The sequence below is a fragment of the Anopheles gambiae genome, chromosome X (genome assembly GCF_943734735.2).
Source record: "Anopheles gambiae chromosome X, idAnoGambNW_F1_1, whole genome shotgun sequence".
NCBI lineage: Eukaryota > Metazoa > Arthropoda > Insecta > Diptera > Culicidae > Anopheles > Anopheles gambiae.
Window position 1 is genome coordinate 11,270,684 of NC_064600.1, and position 22,261 is coordinate 11,292,944.

General features: G+C 49.4%; 3 protein-coding genes across 4 annotated transcripts; 2 read left to right on the plus strand and 1 right to left on the minus strand.

Annotated features, from left to right (window-relative positions):
- Positions 1-2,048: 2,048 nt before the first annotated feature.
- Positions 2,049-5,689, plus strand: LOC1271697 (uncharacterized). Its single transcript, XM_310462.6, has 4 exons — positions 2,049-2,289; positions 2,438-2,509; positions 2,602-4,919; positions 5,010-5,689. The coding sequence occupies exons 1-4, from the start codon at positions 2,262-2,264 to the stop codon at positions 5,124-5,126; spliced, it is 2,535 nt and encodes an 844-aa protein (XP_310462.6). The 5' UTR covers positions 2,049-2,261; the 3' UTR covers positions 5,127-5,689.
- A 2,230-nt stretch (positions 5,690-7,919) lies between these two features.
- On the minus strand, positions 7,920-20,278 carry LOC1271680 (centrosomal protein of 162 kDa). Of its 2 annotated transcripts, none has more exons than XM_061642082.1 (6): positions 19,345-20,278; positions 13,330-13,904; positions 13,020-13,234; positions 12,060-12,934; positions 11,808-11,975; positions 7,920-11,210 (listed from the first exon to the last, which is right to left on the minus strand). In XM_061642082.1, exons 1-6 carry the CDS (start codon positions 19,813-19,815, stop codon positions 11,019-11,021), a joined length of 2,496 nt encoding a protein of 831 aa, XP_061498066.1. In that variant the 5' UTR covers positions 19,816-20,278; the 3' UTR covers positions 7,920-11,018. The 2 variants fall into 2 exon arrangements, with proteins under 2 accessions (XP_061498066.1, XP_061498075.1); XM_061642091.1 differs by having other exon boundaries at positions 7,920-9,199; positions 19,345-20,277.
- On the plus strand, positions 14,555-19,330 carry LOC1271681 (carboxypeptidase B). The gene is made up of 4 exons (XM_310460.6): positions 14,555-16,714; positions 16,818-17,006; positions 18,210-18,877; positions 18,979-19,330. Exons 1-4 carry the CDS (start codon positions 16,459-16,461, stop codon positions 19,222-19,224), a joined length of 1,359 nt encoding a protein of 452 aa, XP_310460.6. The 5' UTR covers positions 14,555-16,458; the 3' UTR covers positions 19,225-19,330.
- Positions 20,279-22,261: the final 1,983 nt, after the last annotated feature.

The following is a 22,261-nucleotide window of genomic DNA, read 5'->3' on the forward strand; positions in this document are numbered from 1 at the left end:
CCTTTGCCCGGTGCAAGGTGTATGTAGAACGTACGACATATTCCTACACCTCGTTCCCATGGCAAAAGCTCCAACAAAAATGTTTTGGTCACATTGCCTTTCGGTGAATGCGCTACTACAACGTGATAAATTTCACATCGCGTAGATAAAAGTAGCTCAATTCCCTCCTTTCTCACCTTTTTTGTTGATAAACATAAACAAAATTAATTAAAATGAGTTAGGCATGGGTTTGTAAACATGGTGCGGCAACATTTCTGGATTTTTTCAATTTATTTCAGAGACTGTGCACATATTCGCTCACAAAAGTGTTTTAAATTTATGTTATTACCCAAATAGTTAAAATTGCTTAAGCAGCTAATTTTGGCAAGCTAAAGATCGCTGCTCTAATTCGCCTTTTGCAGTAGATAAACAGCATCAAAGTTCCAGGTGGATCTTTAAAACAGCGCTTAAGCAGCTTCCTTATGCCACGGTGCCAGGGATTATTTTTCATTGCGTTTTATTTTCAAGCAAGGCGTCATCAATGAAACAAACAACAAGATTTGTTTCGTTTAAGCACATGTGTATATTTTTAAATCCTTAATATTCATAAATTATACATAATATCACACAATTAACACTTAAGCAATTCCGGCTATGTGGGAACTGTCACACGCAGCAGGTGTCAAATTCCATACATTTTCAGAAAACGCACGAACGCCCACCCCATATAACCAAATCGGTCTTAACCCACTGTAAAGCCACTTCAAACCCACGTGGATTAGTGGTGGTCGATTCAGTCGTTAACCCACCAAATTTTAGAACAATCGGAGCTGTCAGTTCCGATCATATGTATTGACCTAGCACGCGCTTGGCCCACCTTTTCCAAACATGTTGACGAGGAAAATGTGGATCAAGAGCGGGCTAGGGTAAATATGCTTAACAGGATTTTAACACATTGATTACTTTAACTCATTCACTTACATCACAGCATAACTTCGTCAACATTTTAAATCTAAAAACTGTGCACTGACCAGCGAAATGGATGAGTCCATTTGCATGTAAACATACACACACAAATATGTTTTACAATAAACAAACTTAAACAACGTTTCATTGCTTCCTTTGTATAATTAAACATATTTTGGGATGGAAAATGTTTAGCAAATGAATTACCCGTGTATAAAAACTTACTTTCACAACACTGAAGTGGCCGCTTCTGCGGCCATATGGTTTAACCCACCAAACTGACAGTGCTTTGGCTTTGTTTCATGCAACTGGATTTTTAGTACAGGAAATTGGTGGCGTTTTCGGTATCATGGTTATTTGGGACATCAGCGATTACCGCTACCTTAATCAGCTACACAGTACGACATTGGCACGTTTCTTCTTAAACGGCCTCAAATCAGCTATAAGGTACGAGCTGCTTATTTGGAATGTCTCTCATAATATAATGCGGACGTCACACGAAGCGTAAACTTTGGCCTAAATTTGATTTCAGCCATATAACTCTATAATATTTTGACAGGTAGTTCACGCTCTTCCATACAAATCAAGCGTAAACCTTTTGAGTTTACGCCACTTGTGACGTCCGTATAATTCAGTACAGTCATTATCCGATATACGCTATCGTACGGGACCGAGCACAATAGCGTATTTCGAGTATTCGCGCATAGCGGATTCCTATGGGAAAATAGTTTACACTACCAGTTCCAGGGTTGAAAAATATCGCCACAGAGTTTTACATTTAAGTTTTTTGTTACAAAACAGGTATCTTTTGCACAAATTTAATGCAAAATGCATTAAAAACATTAAGGAAATTCAAAAAGAGCATAAAATATTTCAAAGAATTAAAATAATTGCAAAAAACACATAGAGCTGTCAAATTTAGAGGAATCGCGTACTGCGAATTCGCGTATATCGAGTATCGCGTACTGCGGATAATTGCTGTATATCAAATATCGCGTACTGCGGATAATTTCTGTACTGCGAATAGGCGCTATAATCCACCTTGCTCGTCTGTGCACCTACACAGACCTTGACCCAAACCTAACGGTTTGTTTGAACCGGCGCTGACAGTTGCGCTGTCAGTCGGACCGCAGATGAACCAATCTGGCAAGATACGCCGTCCACCTACAGGGCCCAAAGAAAAGCGACCCAAAGCTGGCCCCGTGCGGAAAAGCAAAACATTTTCGTAACCTTTTTTCGCCCCAGAACCGAACAGTTTTCCAGCACCAGCAGGGAATTAGAAGCAGCGCCGTTGCGAGCCGCCCGACAGCATCACCATGCTGTACCTCGAGGATTACTTGGAAAGTGAGTACCCTGTTGTTGGGTTTTGTGTATCCGCTGCATTGTGTGCGGACTGAGAGGCCGTAAAGGAGCTGCCCATCCACCATGGCTTCATTTGTCCAATGCATTTTCTCCCATGTGCTTCCGTCTGTTTGTTTCCTCTGCTTCGCAGTGATCGAGCATCTGCCCCAGGAGCTGCGGGACCGATTTACCGAGATGCGCGAGATGGATCTGGCGGTGCAGAGTATGTTTCCGGCCTTCCGGCAGTTGTTTGCCTTAAAAGCGACTGTGTTCTGTGTACTGATTTTTCCCGGTTCCCCATTTCCTCCCAACCAGACAATACCGATGCGCTGGACAAGCGCGTTCGGGCCCTGTTTCAGCAGTGCCGGCGGGCCGAAATCTCGTCCCCGATGGCGGACGTCGAGTTCGACTCGATACGCACCAACTACTACCGCGTGCTGGACGACTCGGACGAGAAGATCCAGCTGGCCGGGCAGATGTACGATCTGGTCGAGCGGTACCTGCGCCGGCTCGACACCGAGCTGGACAAGTTTAAGTGCGAGCTGGAGGCGGACCATAACGGCATCACGGAGATACTGGAGAAGCGCTCGCTCGAGCTGGACAGCATGACGAGCAATGGGGGTGCAAACCAGAAGGAGAATCGGTTTTACGACACGCAGAACGCCCACCCGGCCGGCCACTCAGGTCGGTCGGACGGTGGCGGCAGCCGGTACAAGGTGAAGGCCGAGAAGCGGCGTGACAGCGTGGCCCCGGGCATGTCGATGGGGGCGGCCGCAGCGTCCGTTGAGAAGCGCTCCGCAGCCGGCACGTCCAAGCCACTCAACAATAGCGCCCTGCGCCCAAACACCCCGGCCGTGCTGGCGGCCGGTGGGCTGGGAGTGGCGGGAGCGGTAGCAGCCGGAGCAGCAGCAGGAGGAGCGGCGGGACCGATGGTGGTCGGCGGCGTGCCGGGAGCAATCGGAGCGATCGCAACGGGCGGTGTAGTGGGCGCGGCTGGGGCCGGTGCGCTCGCCACCGTGCCCTGCCCGCAGCCCGTCCCGGTGCTCGGTGGTGCAGCCGGTCCGGGTGCGGGTGGGGTGGCAGCGGCCACCTACAATCTGCAGACGTGCGGCGCCGGCAATGCGATCGTGGCCGCCGCCAGCCAGGCCATCGCGCAAACGCAGCAGATGCAGCAGGGGCGCCGCACGGCCAGCCTGAAGGCGTCGTACGAAGCGATCGGTGGGGTCGGGTCGCACGAGCTGCTGCTCAACAGCGAGCTTGCCGGCGCCACCCACAACGCGCTGCAGGCGGTCGAGCGGGAGTCGACCGCGTTCTCGAACCAGCGGCGGCAGAAGAAGAAGAGCGTCAATGCCCTCGGCTGCGGCAATCTGCGTACCAACCCGACCATGCTGGTGAACGCTTCGAACGTCACGTCCATGCTGTCGTCGAGCTCGCCGAACGTGCAGACGCTTTCCAGCTCGCCGTCGCTGTCCTCTGTCTCGGTGCACGTCCACACATCGCCACTCCAGCAGCAGCAGCAGCAGCAGCAGCAGCAGAATCAGCAACAGTCGCCGCAGTTTGCCGCTCAGCAGCAGCAGCAGCCGCAGCAGCAACACCAGTCGACGGTGCAGTCCCAGCAACTGCTAATACACGCGAACACGCCCGTCAGCCTACAGCACGGTCAGCTGCAGCCGGTAATGCAGCAGCTTACCTTGCCGCCGATTCCCGGCATGAAGCACCTGCCCGGACAGCAACAGCAGCAGCAGCTCCTCAACCAGCAGAAACCGGTGCAGCTCGTATCGGCCCAGCATCGGATGCCGCGACAGCTGCAACCTCAGCAGCTACAGCAGTCGCTGCAAGCCCAACATCTTCAGCAGCAGCAGCAGCTGCAGCGGCCGCAACTACTTCAGCAGCAAGCGCAACAGCTGCACACCGTTCCTCACCAGCAGCTGCTGCAGGCACAGTCCCAGCAGAAGCAGCAGCTGCAGCAGCAGCTAAAATCCGTACAGCAGCACGCCACGTTCCAGCAGGCGCAACAGCAGCAGCAAGTCCAGTCGCAACTGGTCCAGCAGCAGCAGCAACAGGTCGTGCAGCACATGCAGCAGCTGCCGGTGCAGCAGCAGTTGCTCGACCACAAAGACATCCAGCTGCAATCGTCCCAGCAATTGCTGCAGCAGCAGCAGCAGCAGCCACAGCAAGTGTTCCAGCAACAACGGCAGCTGCTCCTACAGCAGCAGCAGCAACAGCTGCAACAGCAGCCACAGCTGCAGGCTGCCCAGCAGCAGCTGCTGCAGCTGCAGAACAAGCAGCACGGTGCCGGCGGCCAACAGGCGGTACAAGTCCTGCCCCAATCGCTGCACCAGCAGCAACCGTTCATGACGAGCGTGGCGCAGACGAGCGGCAGCAACGCGACCGTTGTCAACGTGTCCTCCTTCATGGATACGCTCATGACGAACAGTGGCAGCACCGGCGGGACTGCTGGCACCAGCGGAACGAGCAGCAGCACCACCACCACCACCTCCGCCGCCGCTGCTGAACCGGCGGCCTCCGTCGACCAGGCGCCAGAAGGAGAGTGGTTCGATCCGAACGAGCCACGCTACTGTCTCTGCAATCAGGTCTCGTACGGCGATATGGTCGCGTGCGACAATGAAGATGTAAGTGTCCTTCCTTCTGTCACCGTCCCTGCGACCAAACCCTTAAGTAACCTGCATTTTTTTTTTGTATTTCCCTTTCGTTTCCCGCAGTGTCCCTTCGAGTGGTTCCATTATCCGTGCGTTAACATAAGCTCCTCACCAAAAGGCAAGTGGTACTGTCCGCAGTGCAGCAGCTCGATGAAACGGCGTGCTTCGAGAAAAAATTAATCAGCCAATGGAGTGTTTTTTATAGCTCTTTTATTTAGATTTTTTTTTTCTTCCTCGCATGGAACACAGCCACACATTTGGCAAGCATTCTAGGGAGAGGGCATTAGTATGAATTTATTCTATACATGTGATTTCCTTTGTTGCGCTAATTGAACTTGCAGTGAACGGAGGCGATTCCCCATTCCCCATGAACAGCTGGGCCTCCCGTTTCCCCTTTTTGATAGTTTTTTTTTTACGATTCACCCGCGGCCCCGCCAGAGTGATGTATTAATGTTCCGTAAACTTTTTTGTTTCGTTTTATTTTTGAGTCTTGTAGAGTTTGCAACGCATTTAGGGTTTCAATTAAGAGGAAGGGAAAAAAGCAAGAACACATTTTTTAGCCCACAATATTCTTTGCTCATAAGTCGGTACCGTGCCTACCCCATTCTCTATTTATTTTGAACTTTGAATTGAATTGAAAACGGCCCATTTGAAAACTTTTGTGAACGAAGAATTGTAACACGTTGGTGAAGCATTGGGGCAGCACTTGTTTGCTGAAATAGAGATGGCTTTTTCAATTGTTATTTTAATTGTATTAAAGCACTGTTTTGCTTCGAAAAACGCTCCTAGGTGTGCTGTGTGCGCTGCAGGGGTAATCCATACGGCAATGGCCACAGACCTGTAATTCATCAATCAAATTATAATCGTAAATGTGTGTGTGTGTGTTGAGCCTGCACTGTGCGAGCAGTTGCCTAAATCCTAAAGCCAATTCGACTAGCTCAACGTCAATCCAATCGCTTGAGGAGCTGGTCTGACCGGTAGCCGCCTACTAGAGTGGCACCGCGATGCAATGTCAAGGCGAATCAAATGCATTTAAGGTTGACGGCGTGGTAGGTGTGCCGTCTGTGGAACGGCTGCGAAGGTAATCGTTCGGTGTAGTAATTGGCATTTTAGTAATAAGTTATCTACACATCTATGCACAAAAAAAAACAAACCAACGGAATTTAAATATGGTACGCGACCCTGTCTGTGCCAAAAACGAAAAGAATTGCGTTACCTTTCCGGGGGGAGCTACATGATCAGGGTGGCCACATAACCGGGAAGCTGCCGGGAATTTTATGTATCCGGGGGAGAAGCGGAGAATTCATCACGACTACTTTTAAGATCGCGGTGTGTACCGCTGTAACATGAAATCCCTTGTATCTATTTCTGAAAGATGTTGTATCCGTTTCTTTTCTAACATTTGATTTAACATGATGATCCAAGACATGCCAATATATTGGGTTTCGTGAGGTGCATCGTTAGCGTGGTGCGAGTAGCAGTATAATGCATGGGGGGCTGCTTTTTTGACCGCTACTTCGTTCTTTGCAGATTTCAATGCTTTCTCCAGTGACTGATTTGTCCATGACTTCCGATTACCGTTATTTAAGGTTACGTCGTGACTTGTGTCAATCATCAATTGATAGCAGATGCAACATTTCCTTAACATTTCGATGTCCATCTTACCCCCATGACAAGGTCCGTCTTTCCCAGTTTGGTGCCAGAATTAGTGTTTGGTAAATCTGATTCCGTTTCATGATTCTGAATGAATCTCGGTTGGTGCCGGTCCCAAAAGATTCGTGAATCATGAGATTAATATATCCCAAAAGATTTGCGAATCTCTAGGGATCCATAAATCTCCAAAGCTTGAGCGTTATTACTCTTCTTCGTAGCGTAACAATCGACGTGGTAATGCCAGCCTATACAAGTTTTCGAGACTTTTTGGCATGTACCACACAGCCCGATAGTTTGTTTTACTACGGGGAGATGGTCCATACAAACCCTTCAAACTCACGATGGGCATGTTATCACTGTACTATATGAGATCGAGCGAATTCATTTTTTTAAAACATACGTCTCTAAAGATCCATGAATCCCTGGAGATAAATGAATCTTAATGGATACATGAATCATGTAAGATTCATGAATCTTACGTGATTCCTTGGAGATTCAAGAGTCTTCAGAGATCTATGAATCTATAGAGAATCATGATTCTTGAGAGATTCACGAATCTTTAGAGACACGTGAATGTTTGGAGATTCGATTCGAGATTCGAATCACTCATCCCTGAAAATTCGTATGAAAGAAACTCAACGAAAGATTCATTAAACCCAACATTAATCAGGACACTTAAACCACCATAAAACTCTTTTTTTTCTTTTGATTGCCGTTTTTTTCACCAGTTGTTTGTTTAATAATAACGACAACTCATTCACAGAGGAATCCTGCAGAAAATGTAAACATTGCAAGTTGTAAAGCTTAAGACCCGTTGTAATCAAATCAGATCCATAAACGCGTGCGCACGATACAGAAAACTGTTTTGCTCTCAAATTTGACAGAAATCATGTTAAAAAAAAACGGTTCTCAAATGCGTTCCTTCAGAATTGGATACGACATTGTCGAATTATTTAACAATTACTTGTATCCAGTATTGTAGTGTGAAGTGTCCATCATTGGCTACATTTCCCTTGGTACAGTTATTCAAACTTATACAAGTTTTGACAACGTTTTATGAAATAATAATTTTAATTTGGAGAATCGCACAAGTTTATCAACAAGCAGCATATGAAATGCAGTGTTTCGAAAAAAAACCGGGAATTTCATATAGTGACCACCCTGTACATGGAGAGACGGAAATTGAGATGCACCTGTTAGGCTTTGACAGCAAATTTCCAGCGTTCTAAATTGGTTTCTATTCATCATCCAGAACTCCCTACAAAATTTTTTTTTTTTTGAACAAAAGATTCGGAAAGGCTCTATCAACACCAAATGATGTGGCATTGTGTTGTTTTGTTTATTGAATTAACTTAGGAATTTGTTGACAGCTACGACTAACGTTTGTAATGGGCGCAGGGGATCCTGCCATTCTCATTCTCTACCCCTGTAACGGTGGATACTACCCACAGAAACAACCGACACTTTCTAGCGATCGCGATCGGCTCTAACAACTGTTACTACTTTGCGATAAACAAACCAAACGTTAAGAAGTGGCAAGGGAGCAATAGGTAGAGGTGTGCAGTGTGCTAGAGAGCGGAACAATTAAAAAAAACAATTGCAATGATATGTATAACTAAATGTAATGTGAATATTAGAACTATTCTTATTCTAACAATTTTACAAATAATTTAAAAAAGCGAATGAAGTGTGAACGAATAAAACGATTGCACACAAACATAAATAAATAATAAATAATACCATAAAGTCATTGTATCGCAAATCGCGCTGTATAATCTGTGTTGTGGCCCACTATAATGAAATAAAGGCAAACAAATGTATACATACAGAAATGGTTATTCTCTACTATATGTTTATCTGCTTCTTAACTACTAACTGAAAAAAATACACGTCTAAGTTTACAAAACCGTCCTATAACGCGCCGAAACTGAGATTCTTCTTCGTTTTTCGATTCCGACAATAAACACATCTAACCGAATTACTATCTGATAGTAAGTAGTTTTTTTAATAATTGCATGTTTGTCACCTTTTATGTTTTGTTGTGTTTTTTTTTCTCTTGTTTTTTTTTCATGTAATATTTTCAAACATTAATACATTAAACTACATTAAAATTGTACGCCCTCGTCTGTGTGTTTTTCTGTTAATTTTTTGTTTTTATTAGAACACACAGACGACAGTCACACATCAGGCAGAATCTCACACCGGTGGCGCACCCCCCCAGAATCCGTCGCGTAATCCAGTTGCGTCCACCGGTACAGCCCAGCACGTGGATGGGGTAGGTGAGTGCCCGTTGGTGCACCGATTTTGACTAGAAGGGAATAAAGTTTTGACGATTGTACAAACATCCCCACACATTGGCTGCCATCCTAACCGCCCACATCCGCCATCCCCCCCTCTGGGTGGAATGTGTCCGAAAGGGAGGGGAGGTAGCCGGCGGGTTTTAAAAACGCTTAAAATTATATCTCCCTCCTGCATCTTCCACCTCCTCCCACTCGGTGGAAGGGGTGGTGGTGGTAGGGTTGTAATTACTTGCTTAACGCTTCTACCAACATAAGAAGTCGTTGCTCGCGCTCGGTATGGCGTCGTTCTAAATATGCGACCTACAAAAAAGAGCACACACATACACGATTATTCGCACAGGGAGTGAGGCGGGACGGGTAGTTCCAGCGCAGGACGAGTGCAGCAGAAGGGAGAGAGAGAAGGGTGGAATAAAAACAAGAATTAGCATATTATAATGTAAACTCTCTTTTCGCTCCTTCTGTTCGTGCTGTCGCAGGGATTCGTTTCGTTTCTGCTCCACCCCACATTTGGCCGGGACGGGTAAACGAAAGACCAAACACGAGCCAAGGTAGAAACAGGAGATAGAAACAAACAAACAAAAAACGGTGGGTAAACAATGCAACACAAAACATTAGCAAATAACCGGTATTACGAAAAATAACAATGTCAAACTAAATATGGGTGCAGCAAACCGAAAGCACGTGGCGAGAATGATTGGCCATAGTCGAAGCTGCTACTCTTCTTGTTTCCCCTGCTGTGATAGTTCTAGGGTTGACCGATTTTAGAACGAATTTAGCTCTTGGGAACGGCTAGTAATGATTAAAAATTGTATGTTGCTTTGTTGTTATCAGTGCTGCAAAATGTCACTATCAATGTCATAAAGCAATCTGACTGAAACAAAATCCCTGTCAGCGTTACATACTCAATTGCGATGATCAGAGGTGATACGCAAAAGATTGATGTGACCAATACATGTTTCGTGACATTTTTGCAACCATCGCTTGGTCAGTCACCATGTCATGACTTTTTTTTTACTGTGATCAGTTTTGCAAAATGTCACTGTCAACTGATGCAACAAAAACATGTCAGTGTCACCGAACTCTACTGTGATGATCAGAGGTGAGACTCAAACTGTTGGTGCGACCATCACATGCATGGTGACGCGTTGTGGAACCAACTCTTGGTCAGTCACCTGAGCGCGACATTTTCTCAGATACTCAAAGCAAACAGAGCGAGAAAGAATGCTCATTTTGTTGCTCGCCCCAAATATATTCCAAGAATGTCGTGATTATCACTGAACAGAAAATGTCGTGATCAAGTGAGTGACCAAGAGTTGGATATTAAATAAAATTTTACCAATCATGTTAGAGTCTCACCTCTGATCATCACAGTTGTGTGTACGTTAAGTGATTTGAGCTTCGTTTCAGTCATGACTGTTGGTGACTGAATCAGTTGCATTTGGCTTTTCACAGTCAGAAAAAGTCATGATTATGCTTGTGTCGACATTAAGCTCAGCTTGTGAGGCAGAGTTTCGCGTTTGACTCAAGCACTTGCATGTCGTTTTCGGCATGTCATGACACTCATTCATTGAGTAACAGCAATGAGTATCAAGCTACCACAGCTATGTCCATTGTTTTCGTTGGTAAATATCTCGTGATGCTCATGACATTTTGCAGCACTGGTTGTTGTCCATCGCCTACTGGGAGATCAATTTCCTCTGCCCGACTGCGTGGCTGTGCGGTGAGTTAGCGACTTGAATAAATAACTGTTCGCCAATTCTTCGTAAATGCGGAACATAACATAATTCAGGTAAAAAAAAGGTCAATTAACTCAGCACATCCGCAGTTAACTCAACAACTGAGTTTTCTTCTTCATTACGACTATTAGTACTTCAAACAAAACTATGCGCACTGGTGGACTGTTAAACTATCACGGCTTGTGTGGGACATTTGCAAATTGGACGTGTCCGTCGCTTAAACATTCTAATAATTTCTTTGGGTACGGTTGTTGAATTTGGCAGGAACATTTCTTGCATTCGCTCTCTTCCTCTCTGTGGCATGTGTCTATTTGTTCCTTACAATTTCATCTTTGCTAATTTTCGTATTTTTCTTGTCTTTTTTTTCTCGGTACAAGATTCTCTTATTGTCTGTGCCCGTCGTCGCCTAGCAACAGTTTCGATTTCGTGCAGTGAAACTCATTCGCAAGCAGATGCACTAGCGCTGCTGCTGATCTGCCGGACGTGTTGGTACTGCCGGCCGGGTGCCAACCGTACCGTGCGGTCGCTAGCCTCCCGACCCGCGGCGCAACAGCCCGCTTTAGTGGGCGCATTCGCTGTGGATCGCAGCACAAGCGAAGCGAATGGAATGGAAAAGTTGAGCAAACACAGGTGAAGAAAATTTAGAAATAAAACATAAACGAAGGACAAAACACGAAAACACGAAATTTATAGACAAGAAAAAAGAGAGAAATAGAGAGAGAGAGAGAGAGAGAAAGAGAGAGAGAGAGAAAAGAGAAAGAAAAAGAGATAAAGAAGGATTTAATACAGAACAGTAATTGTTTTACCCAGCCTGCGCATTGCAGCGAAAGCGCACACACGTGGCACGTGGATTTTTTTGTCGTGTTGGGTGGTTTTAAGCAAAGCGATCAAGAGAGAAGTAAGAAGAAAGAAAGGGACACGTGCAAAATACGGTTAAATTTAAACCATGAAAAAGTCGTTTGCAAAATTAAGAAGAAACAAACAAAAAAGTCGGCTAAGCTGACCGGATCGGCCGGTCCCAGGCGAACGAACGGGCTTTGCGATGGGGTGGTATGGAGAGGGGGCGGGGTGTGGTATTTTGGCATGGACGGTGCTGAAACGGACGGATCTGCACCCCCAACCCCATCAACAGCATCATTCTGTCCCCCCCGCCCAGAACCACGCCGCTATACCTTTGCCTTCAGTCCGTAGTAATCGGTGCCGTGGTTCGGCCGGTGCTTGCTGTCCTTCCGCTGCAGCAGCAGCTCCTCCTCGCTTTCCGCCAGCCGCTGCTGCAGAAAGCGTATCGATTCGTGGCAGGACGCCAGCTCCTTCTCGTGTGCGGCCTGTAGCGTTTTCAGCTAAAACAGAAGAACCAAGGGCAGAAGGCGTGTCAAAAAAAAAACGTTCAAACGTCCGCACGCGTAAGTCCCCGCATAACTTACGTCCTGTAGCCGCTTCTCCTGCAGCGCCTTGTAGTCCAGCTCGAGCAGCTTCACCTTGGACTGCGCATCGCGGAGCGCACCGGGCTCGGGACCGGCACCGCACTCGCTACCGCTCTCCGGCTTGCTGCGCACCTTCACTGGCGACCGGCCACTGCTGTCGGCGCCCCGGCCGCCGCCACCGCCGCCATTGCCCGCGCCGACTGGCCCGGGTTCCTTCTTTTTCTGCAGCTTCTTGATCGTCTTCTTGCACTCCTCGACCTCGCGCGTCAGCCGCTGGACCGCCTTCTCCTTGATGGCCAGATCGACCCGCATGCCGCGTATGGTGGCGAGCAGATGGGCATCCTCCTTGCCCTGGGCCTGGGCCCGCTTGGCGGACGGTTGGCGCACCGCCGGTACCACCACCGTTGCCGCTGCCGCTGTGGCCGCCTCTCCCGTCACATCCGTCTGCACTAAAATAGAGCGTACTTTAGCATTGGCAGCCTCGCGCTTGCGGCCTCTCGGCTCCTCCTCCTCCTCTTCCTCCTCTCCCTCCACTGTTGCGTCTGTTTGCGTAAAGCTAGCGGTGCTGCCGTTGACGGTGCCGGCATGGCTGCCGATGCTGGCCAGCTCCTCCATCTGGCGGATGATCTTCTCGTTCAGCTTCGAGTTGATCTCCTGCAGGCTGAGCACCTGCATCTCCAGATCGGCTATGTGCGTTTCGTACTTTGCCTGCACCGAGTTAAAGCGGGCCTGCACGTCGGCCAGTATACCTTGCGCCTTTGCGTCCTGCTTCCGCGCGTCCGCCTCGAGCTGGGCGATCCGCTGCTCCAGCAGCCGGCAGGTGGTCGAGTTCGAGCCGTCCGGTTCCGGCTTGCCCGTCGGCGATTTGCTGGCCACTGTGGAAAGAGAGAGAGAGAGAAAAAAAAATGCGCCCGGTTAGCTGTTGTTTAGCTCCACGCTGCAACGATCGAGCAGTCGCACCGATTAAGGCGGATATGGAGTCGGGATTTTTGCGCATCAGTATCCGCTCCATCTCGCGGCACTGGCGCTGCAGGTCCTGTATCGTTTTCGTGTCCTTCTCGCCACCGTCCTGCAGCTTTTTGCGCTCCCGGCGCGATTCGTCCAGCTCTGACTGCAGTATTTTCTGCAGCTCGATGGCGGAATCCCGATCACAGCGGGCGGATTGCAACTCGGACCTGCAAACACCGAAAAAAAAACAAAAAAAAACCCAATACACCTGGTTTAGTACGGCGGGTACAACTTTGCGCTGGGTTTCGCTGCTGCCACGTACCGCAACACGTCGGCACACTTGGTCAGGTGCTGGATGTCGAACTGCAGCTTTTCGCTTTCCTCCTGCAGCGTACCGTAGTTTTCGCGCAGCGTCCGGTGCACCTGGGACAGCGTGTCGTACTGGAGCTTCAGACTGTGGTACCGCTCCTCCGTATCCTTCAGGCGCTCCTGCAGTTCGGTAATTTGCCCCTCGAGCAGCCGCTCCTTAGCCCAGCTCGCGCACCGATCGTCCGGCGCGTCGTCCGGTGACGGTTGCGTCGAGCGGTCGCACGTGAGCCGGGCACGGTACGGCACTACCGGCACCGACTCCGTCGCCGTCTGTTTCGAGTGGTGCGTCGGTTCGATGTGCTCGAGCCTAACCTTCGCTTTGATTGCTGTCGGTTGATCGATGTGTCGCCGCTGTGTGGGCGTGGTAGGAGTTGATGGTTGTTGTGCTGGTGGTGGAGGTGTTGGTGGTGGTGGTGGGTTCTCCGGCGGGGACCGTATCCGATTATTGGATGGTTTGGTCGGCTCCGCTGGTTGCTGTCTACGCTCGCCAGTGCCATTGCAATGGACCGGCCCGGTTAATTCTAGCCCCTGGAAAAGAAGACAAGTGTGAGCGAATAAGCATGTTCACGCTTCTGTTATGCTACGGCAAAACTGCACAACGAGGCTACAATATTTAGAAAAACGATCAATGCGATAAAGACTTTCCTTGCGTCAGTTATGAGGATCCTTCATTGCTTGCGTTCGACTGCAAGGCGGCCTACGACACCATGGACCGGAATGAACCCTGTGAAGTTAATCCGGTTAGAGACCACCATGAACAGGGGGTGCAGTGAAAGGTGAGAGTGACAAGACATCAGAATCGTTCGAATCTTGCAGAGGTCTGAGGCACTCTCCTATCTGTTCTTCAACATCGCCCAGCAAGTTGTCATTCGAAGCGCTGAGCTCTAGACAACGACATCCGTAGCACGATCAGATGACATCGACATCATCGGCAGGACAACAGCGAAGCTGTGTGACGCGTACAGCAAGAATTGGATTGAGAATCAATGCGACGAAAACGAAGTTCCTGCTTGTCGGAGACTCAGACCATCTGGGAAGCAGTGTATTAGTTGACGGCGACAATCTCGAGGCGATAGAAGAGCTATCTAATATCTTGGGACGATCATTTCTTCAAACAATGACATCAGCAGCGAAATCCGGAGACGCATTGTGCAGAGGAATTGTGTATACTATGGGCTTCACCAACGGCTGAGATCCAGAAGACTTCGAGCCTGAACGAAATGTGAGATATATCACACAATTGATTTGCTCGGTGGTCCTCTATAGAAACGAGTCTTGGACCATTCAGGCGGAGGATGTAATGGAGTTTGGAGGAGAAGGATGAACGACGAGCTTGCTGAGCTGTACGGCGCACTGAGCATTCACACGGTGGCAAAGACTGGCAGGATGCGATAACTGGGGCATGTCATGAGGATGCCGAACTCATGTCCCACCCAAGAGAGGTGTTCGACAGCGATCTCCAGTTCAACATGAGGCACATGAGGGTGCACAGCGAACTCGATGACTGGATCAGGTGTATTAAGATCCGTCGAAGGTCGAATATCTATATGAATGGGGTACTGCAGCCAGGGACCGCGAATTTTGGAGAATGTTTGTTGACTGAACGATGTCATGTCGAAGTGCCCTATCGTGCAGCCATACCAACCATAGAGAGAGAGAGACAGAGAAAGAGCGTCACTTCAATGCCTCCTAAGAGCATCACCGTCTGCCATTCAGAACACATCGAATGGTCCACAATGAGTGGTCTGCCAACTAATCGTGGCTCTTCATAATAATGGTTGCGTGTACTTCCCTCATAAAGCATGATTGTGCATTCGAAAGGGGTTAACGGACTGGCGTCAGAACTAGTTGTGCTGTACAAGACTCAGATTCAGTGGTAGCAAGGGACACTCTTGAAAAGATTGAAAGGTTCAGATGACGTGATGTCGTTACTGAAGGAGAGATGAACGGATTTTCTGGGGTTGTTACTAGAAAAGGAACAATTCTGTTCGTTGCTTCTTCTCACTCCTTGGCAAAACATAACCCGTAAGGATGACCTATCGCCTTTCTTAGGACACCAACCAATCGGTGACGTATGGCTTGTGACGGTAACCCAAAACAGAACAGCCGTAAGAACTGATTCTATCGTGTAGATCCACCGACCATTCATTTTTGGAAAAGGTAAATATTGTTCCATAATATCACATCAGGTCTTGAAGATAATATGTTTTGAATTTGTTTTATTTTTTGTTCAGTCTTTCGACGCTCCTAACGCACATACTTAAATATTTTTCAAATCTCCATAACACCCACAAATTCCAATCAATTCCATTCCAAACCATCCGCTTTACGATCGCTTAACGATAGGAGAGATCGATTCACCTTTGCCCGAAGAGGAGAGGGTGGATAAAGCGTGATTGGAATTCATAAGTACATATACATCCATGCTCCACGCCCCTCCTCCCTACATGTAAAAGCGTCTTGCCGTATTTGCGTTCTTGCGCCGTCGGGTTTTGCGGCGGCACGATCGTCCGGTTTGGCCTAGATTCCGGCGAAGAACACGGCGACGCCACGAGAACGAAAACCCGAAAGCCAACGGGACTCTCGCGCGTCTCGCACTGTCTACACTGTCGCCCGCGGGAATGCATGGGGATGTAAAGGAAAGCCCAAAAGAAAGACGCACACACACACACACACACGCACACCAGTACCAGCATGACTCGTCTTTTAGCTGTTGCGTCCGCTCCTCTGTGCGGGCACTTGGCGCGGGATTGCTTTTTTTTGCTGCTGTTATTCTCGTTAATGCTTATTTAGCCTCTCCCCCATTTAAAACTCGTTCGTCCCTGCCCTGAACCCTCCTCTGCTCCCGGTGGGTGGGGACGGGAACCTTATAAGGCGAGAACGCGGTCACCGGCGGCAGACAGTTTGAGGTCGAAGCCTTCCAGGGTGAGACGACAACCGAGAACGTCGCGTCTCGGGCAGGTGCGATTCTGATCCGGATTCTGAACCAACACCGTGAGTGAGTGTGTGCGTATCAATTTTTGTTGTTTTTTTTGCGTTCCTGGGGGAGTGTGAATCGTGAACCTTTTGCGAAGTTGCCAGCATGAACCCCATTGCGGTCAGCCGCACGGTGGCTGCGTTCATAGTTTCGTTGGTGCTGTTGCAATGTGGCAGCACGCACAAGCTTCCCGCAGAGACTGCCAGCGCTAACGCAGCGCCTGATGCGCCCGAGCAGCCCTCAGTGCGAGCCAACGACGCACCAGCACAACCGGTGAAGTACGATGGCGCTCAGCTGTGGCGCATCGCGTACGACGATCAACCGAAGAAGAATGCCGTCGCCGAGCTGCAGGATCGTTTCGGTTAGTGGCTCTCCGCTCCGTGGCACCTCCAGACAATCAACTCCAGCGATGTGTTTAACAATGTTTGCCCTCTTCTATCCCAAACCGTACGCCCGCCACCCAGATGCGTCCATGTGGAACTACAACGCCACCTCGGTGGACATTTTCGTGCGGGGCCAGCAGCTCAAGAAGGCGGAGTGCTTTCTCCGGGCGGCCAACATCCCGTACGAGGTCGTTATCGAGGACATGCAGCGTGCCATCGACACGGAAAACCCATCGCTAGAGGAGACGGAACTGTGGGAAAACCGTAACGGTAGGTTGACAAATCCTGTCCCACGCCCCCCTCGCTTTCCAGCGCGAATTGTTTGTTGTTGTGGGTTTTTAGTTTTTGTTTCTATGGTAACTCAAGATGAGCATATGAAACTCAGTTCAGCTATAGACGCTGGAGTATTGATTTTGAAAGCAAATGGGGGAACTCTGTAGTAGTGATGGATACAGTTGGCACAGATCCGGAGTCAACTCCGATCCGACTCCGGAAGGTCCGTTCAGCATTATCCGGAGTCGTCCTGAGTCGTTTGGAGTCGTTCGAAGTCGTCCGGAGTCGTACGGAGTCCTTTGGAGTCGTTCGGAGTCATCCGAAGTCGTTTGGAATCGTCCGGAGTCGTCTGGAGTCGGGCGGAGTCGTTGGAAGTCGAAGTCATCTGAAGTCATCCGGAATCATCTGAAGTCGTCTGGTATCATCTGAAGTCGTCCGGAATCATCTGAAGTCGTCCGGAGTCATCCGAAGTCGTCCAGAGTCGTCCAGACTATCCGAAGTCATCCGGAGTCATTCGGAATCGTTCGAAGTCGTCTGGAGTCGTTCGAAGTCGTCCGGAGTCGTTCGGAGTCGCCGGAGTCGTTCGGAATCGTTCGGAGTCGTCGGACGATATGAAATGCCTAATCACAAGGACATTGCATCGGACGGCTCCTGTTGACTCCGACCAACTCCGATTCCGATCGACTATGATCGACTCTGGACAGCTCAGGACGACTCTGGACGACTCTGATCGTCTCCGGACGACTTTGAACGACTCCGACCAGCTCCGATTCCCGTCAACTACGATCAACTCTGGACGACTCCGGATGACTCTGGACGACTCTGGACAACTTTGGCCGACTCCGGACGACTCTGAACGACTCCAGAGGAGTTATAACAACTCCGATTCCGGTCGACTCTGACCGACTCCGGACGACTCTGAACGACTCCAGACGACTCCAGTCAACTCCAGACGACGCCAACTACGACTCCGACTCGTGGCACAACTAGTGGTTGATTTGCCGCGGAATAACAATAGCCGGAGTCGAATCACACAACACTCCAAAGAGCACAACACTACCCTGTAGCAATCTTCCATATACCTCAAAGCTTCACAGCGAGTCTTTTGAGTCGTTACGTAGCCTGTTCTAACGACTTTGTTTTCACTTCACCACCACTTATTCCTCCCCTTTCCCACTGCGGCCTCCCCAACAATGATAGGGCACCGTATGACGTGGACGGCCTACCACCGCCTGGCGGACATCTACGACTGGATGGACTACCTGGCCCAAACCTACCCGGACCTGTGCAGCACGAAAGCAATCGGCAAGAGTGTGCAGGGCCGCGAGCTGAAGGTCCTGCGCATCTCGAACGGCAACCCGGCCAACCGGGCGATCTGGATGGACGGTGGCATTCACGCGCGCGAATGGATTAGCCCGGCCACGGTCACGTACATCGCGAACGAGCTGGTCGAGGACTGGGACAACCAGCCCGACCATCTGCGCAACGTCGACTGGTACGTGCTGCCGGTGCACAATCCGGACGGGTACGAGCACTCGCACCAGTACGATCGGCTGTGGCGCAAAAACCGGGGCGGCCTGCAGTACGGGCCGTGCGCGGGCGTCGACCTGAACCGAAACTACGGCTACAAGTGGGGCGGCCAGGGCACGTCCAAGCAGCCCTGCTCGGAGATCTTCGCCGGCTCCGGCCCGTTCTCCGAGCCGGAGTCGAAGGCGGTCAGCGAGTTTATGCAGTCGTCCGCGGCCGACTGGAAGGGCTTCCTCACATTCCACAGCTACGGCCAGTACATCCTGTACCCGTGGGGGTACGATCGGGTCGTGCCGCCGGACCACGCCGATCTGAAACGGGTCGGCGACGCAGCCGCGGAGGTAAGCGGTGTTTGGACCACGAGTCCTCCTTCTTTTGTCCCTAGCTGAAACGGTTTTGACCTTCCCTTTTCCGGCGGTTTTGTTTTGTTTCTGTTTTTCAGCAAATGTTGCAAGCAAGCGGCGGCTCGCGGTACACGGTCGGACCGTCCGGCAGCACGCTGTATCCAGCGGCCGGCGGGTCGGACGATTGGGCCCGCGGTGCCCTCAACATCAAGTACGCGTACACGGTCGAGTTGCGCGACACCGGCCGGTATGGGTTTGTCCTGCCCGCCAACCAGATCAAGCCGACCGGCGACGAAGCCGTCGCGTTTGTTGACATCATTGCGCAGGAGGTAGCCAAATTGTAAAGCCCGGTGGGCCACCCCAACACATACCCATACTCCCACCCAGACACACACACACAGATATACTTAAGAAAAAGGCTGAAACAATAAATCTAATAGACAAGTGAAATAACAGTGGCTCACCTTCACACAAGCTGGACTCGCGATCCGCTGGGGCCGATGGTACGGCGGCCCGCTCTCATCCCACTTCGTCGTCATCGGTGGCGGTGGCGCTGGTGGCGGTGGGAGCAGCAGTTCGCCCCACCCGACCGGTGACTGGTCGCCGGCAGCGACCGGCAGCTCCGACCCACCGTCCTGCAGCATCAACCGTTCCGCTTCCGCCAGTATGTCCTCGACGCACCGATTGTCCGCCTCGGTAGCGACGCCGAGCAGCTGGTGCAGCTCGCCGTACAGTTCCGGCCGCAGCGTGGCCACCTCCTGCCCGATCGGTTTGTCCTCGTTCAGCCAGCAGAGCAGCTCGTGCTCGAGAAACTCGTCCAGCGAGGATTCTTCGCTGTCGCCGCCCGGTGCTGCTGATTGCGTCGCAGGCTCGTGCTTCGTTCGCGCCTTACTTCCGGACCACCGTCCGCCGAGCCCGTTCAGCTGCGCGGACATGTTTTCGCAGCAGTGCGGGTACGGTGCTGGCAGGGCGGCGACGGTACTATGGGGTGGCAGGCGGGGGGCGTTGCCAAGCGGTTGCCCAGTTTCTCACATAACAAACACGCCGCGTGCGTCGAACGACAGCTGCACTCCGTGGGTTGTTTTCGCTCCCCACCCTTGTTTTGCTTGCCCGAAAGGTGTTGTAGATGCACACCACCTTTGCTCTTTTGTTTTGTGTTTGTATTGTGTCAAGCGTCAACTAGTAAGGGAGCGGGAGGGAGGAGGCGGAGTGTAACGGGGAAGAGCAGTGGTGATGGGCGTCAAGACGACAGCGAGATTTGGTGACACAACAATACCTTTCCTGCACATTCGCACCCAACAGGCAAATGTCAAGCTTGTCGCGACCTTGAATGCTCCGTTCGAGCAGTTCGTGGTGCTCGTGCTCGAACGTATCCTCGGCACTAGTGATGGGTATTCCGGAGCGGAGTCGTGTATTCATTCCGACTCCGGATTACAATCGGAATTGACTCTACAATTCCGGTCGTGTCCAGTCAAATCCGGATCTGGATTGTTACAAGACAAATCCCGTACCCCGTTCAATCTATTTCTTTTTTTTCCCGTGCAGGTCTCATCGGACTCGGTCGAACTTGCCGTAGGAGTTCAAGCGAGTCCGAACGAGTTCTGATCATTATTCCTCTATGACTCCAGAAAAATTAGCATTTACCCATCACTATTCAAGCGCCATAGATTAAGCTTACCCGTCGCTCTAGCACCAATCGAACACGATATCGTACATGAAAAATGTATGAGAGTTGACGTGTTCGATTTGATAACCATCCTCGATTTGATGCGCGTAATCTGTGACGCTTGGGATCCCTATTCCAGGCAGCCAGCTACCCGAATAGACAAATCAATTTTGATTGCTTTTTCTCTGATTCAAAGAATCCGACTGACTTGAAATATGGAACCCTTCCCGCAAGTTTCCGTTAAATGCCTTCTAAACGCCTTGTAATCGCCGGTGAATTGAAGGCGATCAGCAGTGCATTCAGCAGTAATTAAATGCCTCTGAAATATTTACATGAAAAAATTCCTTTTGAATTTGAAATTTGAAATTGCAACTGTCAAAAGAAAACCTTACAAGCGTCTTCAGCACTGCACTGTTGTAGTGTTCCCAGATATGAACGTGAGATTCGATAGCACGATTTACGTGTTATGTTCTCTTGCGTTAAGCTCTGAGCTATTTCACTTTATTAAAGATGGTAGGCATTATTCGGTTGTTAAAGACCAACCCGTTGAAAGGTGTTTTGTCTAATATATCAAACTCATTTTGATAACTTTTATTAGAAACCCAAGTGCCACAAATCCTCTAAACGACCACTAAACGGCTTCTAAACGACTCAAGCACTCTACCTAAACGGAATATAGAAAGACTTCGTTTAGCAGACGGCAAACTACTCATGCATTCTAAAAATAGCAAAAAAGCTGGTGGCGCTCTCTGTTGGTGGGATACCCCAACCAGTTGAGCTTCCTCGCTTGGAGGAGAGCTTTCTCATTTCCTCTGTACTGTTGTATGGTTTCGCATTGAAGTTATGCATCGCTAGAACTAGAACGGCGATACGATTGTTTAAACTCTAATCTCCAATGTAAACCACCAACATTAAAGCAAGTGAGATTTGAGTAATGGTCGTTGGTGTTGATACCCACATATCTGACCACACGACTATTCAAATAGATTTTTGCTCAGAAAGTTAGAAGGCTATATAGGTCATGATAAGATGAAACTTGTTGAAACACATTGCAAGAAAAGGATAGCAATATAATGATCAGTTTTAATACGCCATCTATTGATCAAACCAATGAAGCTGTGGAGCTTTCATTTTTTTTCTATGGGTATTCAATTTTCCAGTCGTTTAAGCTTAATCTGTAGCGCTTGGGCCGTTACAGCCGTGAAAGTTTCGGTTGAAATCTTTATTCGCCTTCTAAGGCGACTAAGGCCTTAAATGCCTTCTGAATGCCTTCAAAGCCGTTTAATGCGGGTAGGGTATACAAAAAAATCAGGATTTGAACTCACACTTCCTCGGTTCGCAATCAAAAGTATTGTCACTTCTCTATTTGGCAGTTACATCAGTGGGTGTACGAAAACGGTATATAAACAAGCTAAAACGGTGGCATTTTACAATTGATATGTCAAATCAGTACGATTTGCTCGAAGAATTGTCAAATATAGAAAAACGTGTAGCTCCGAATCCGCATATAAGATGTACCGTGTATCTCAGAGACTACCAGTACAGGCAGTCCACGAGATACACGGTTAATGGGGACCTAAAACAGCCGCAAAATACAGCGTATCTCGAATTTCCGCGTAAGTCGAATCTCGTCATTTCTACCAAAAATACCACTAACTTTCGCATAACTTTGCAATTAGGGGGTGGTTTTAGTCATTTCAACCAAAAATACCACT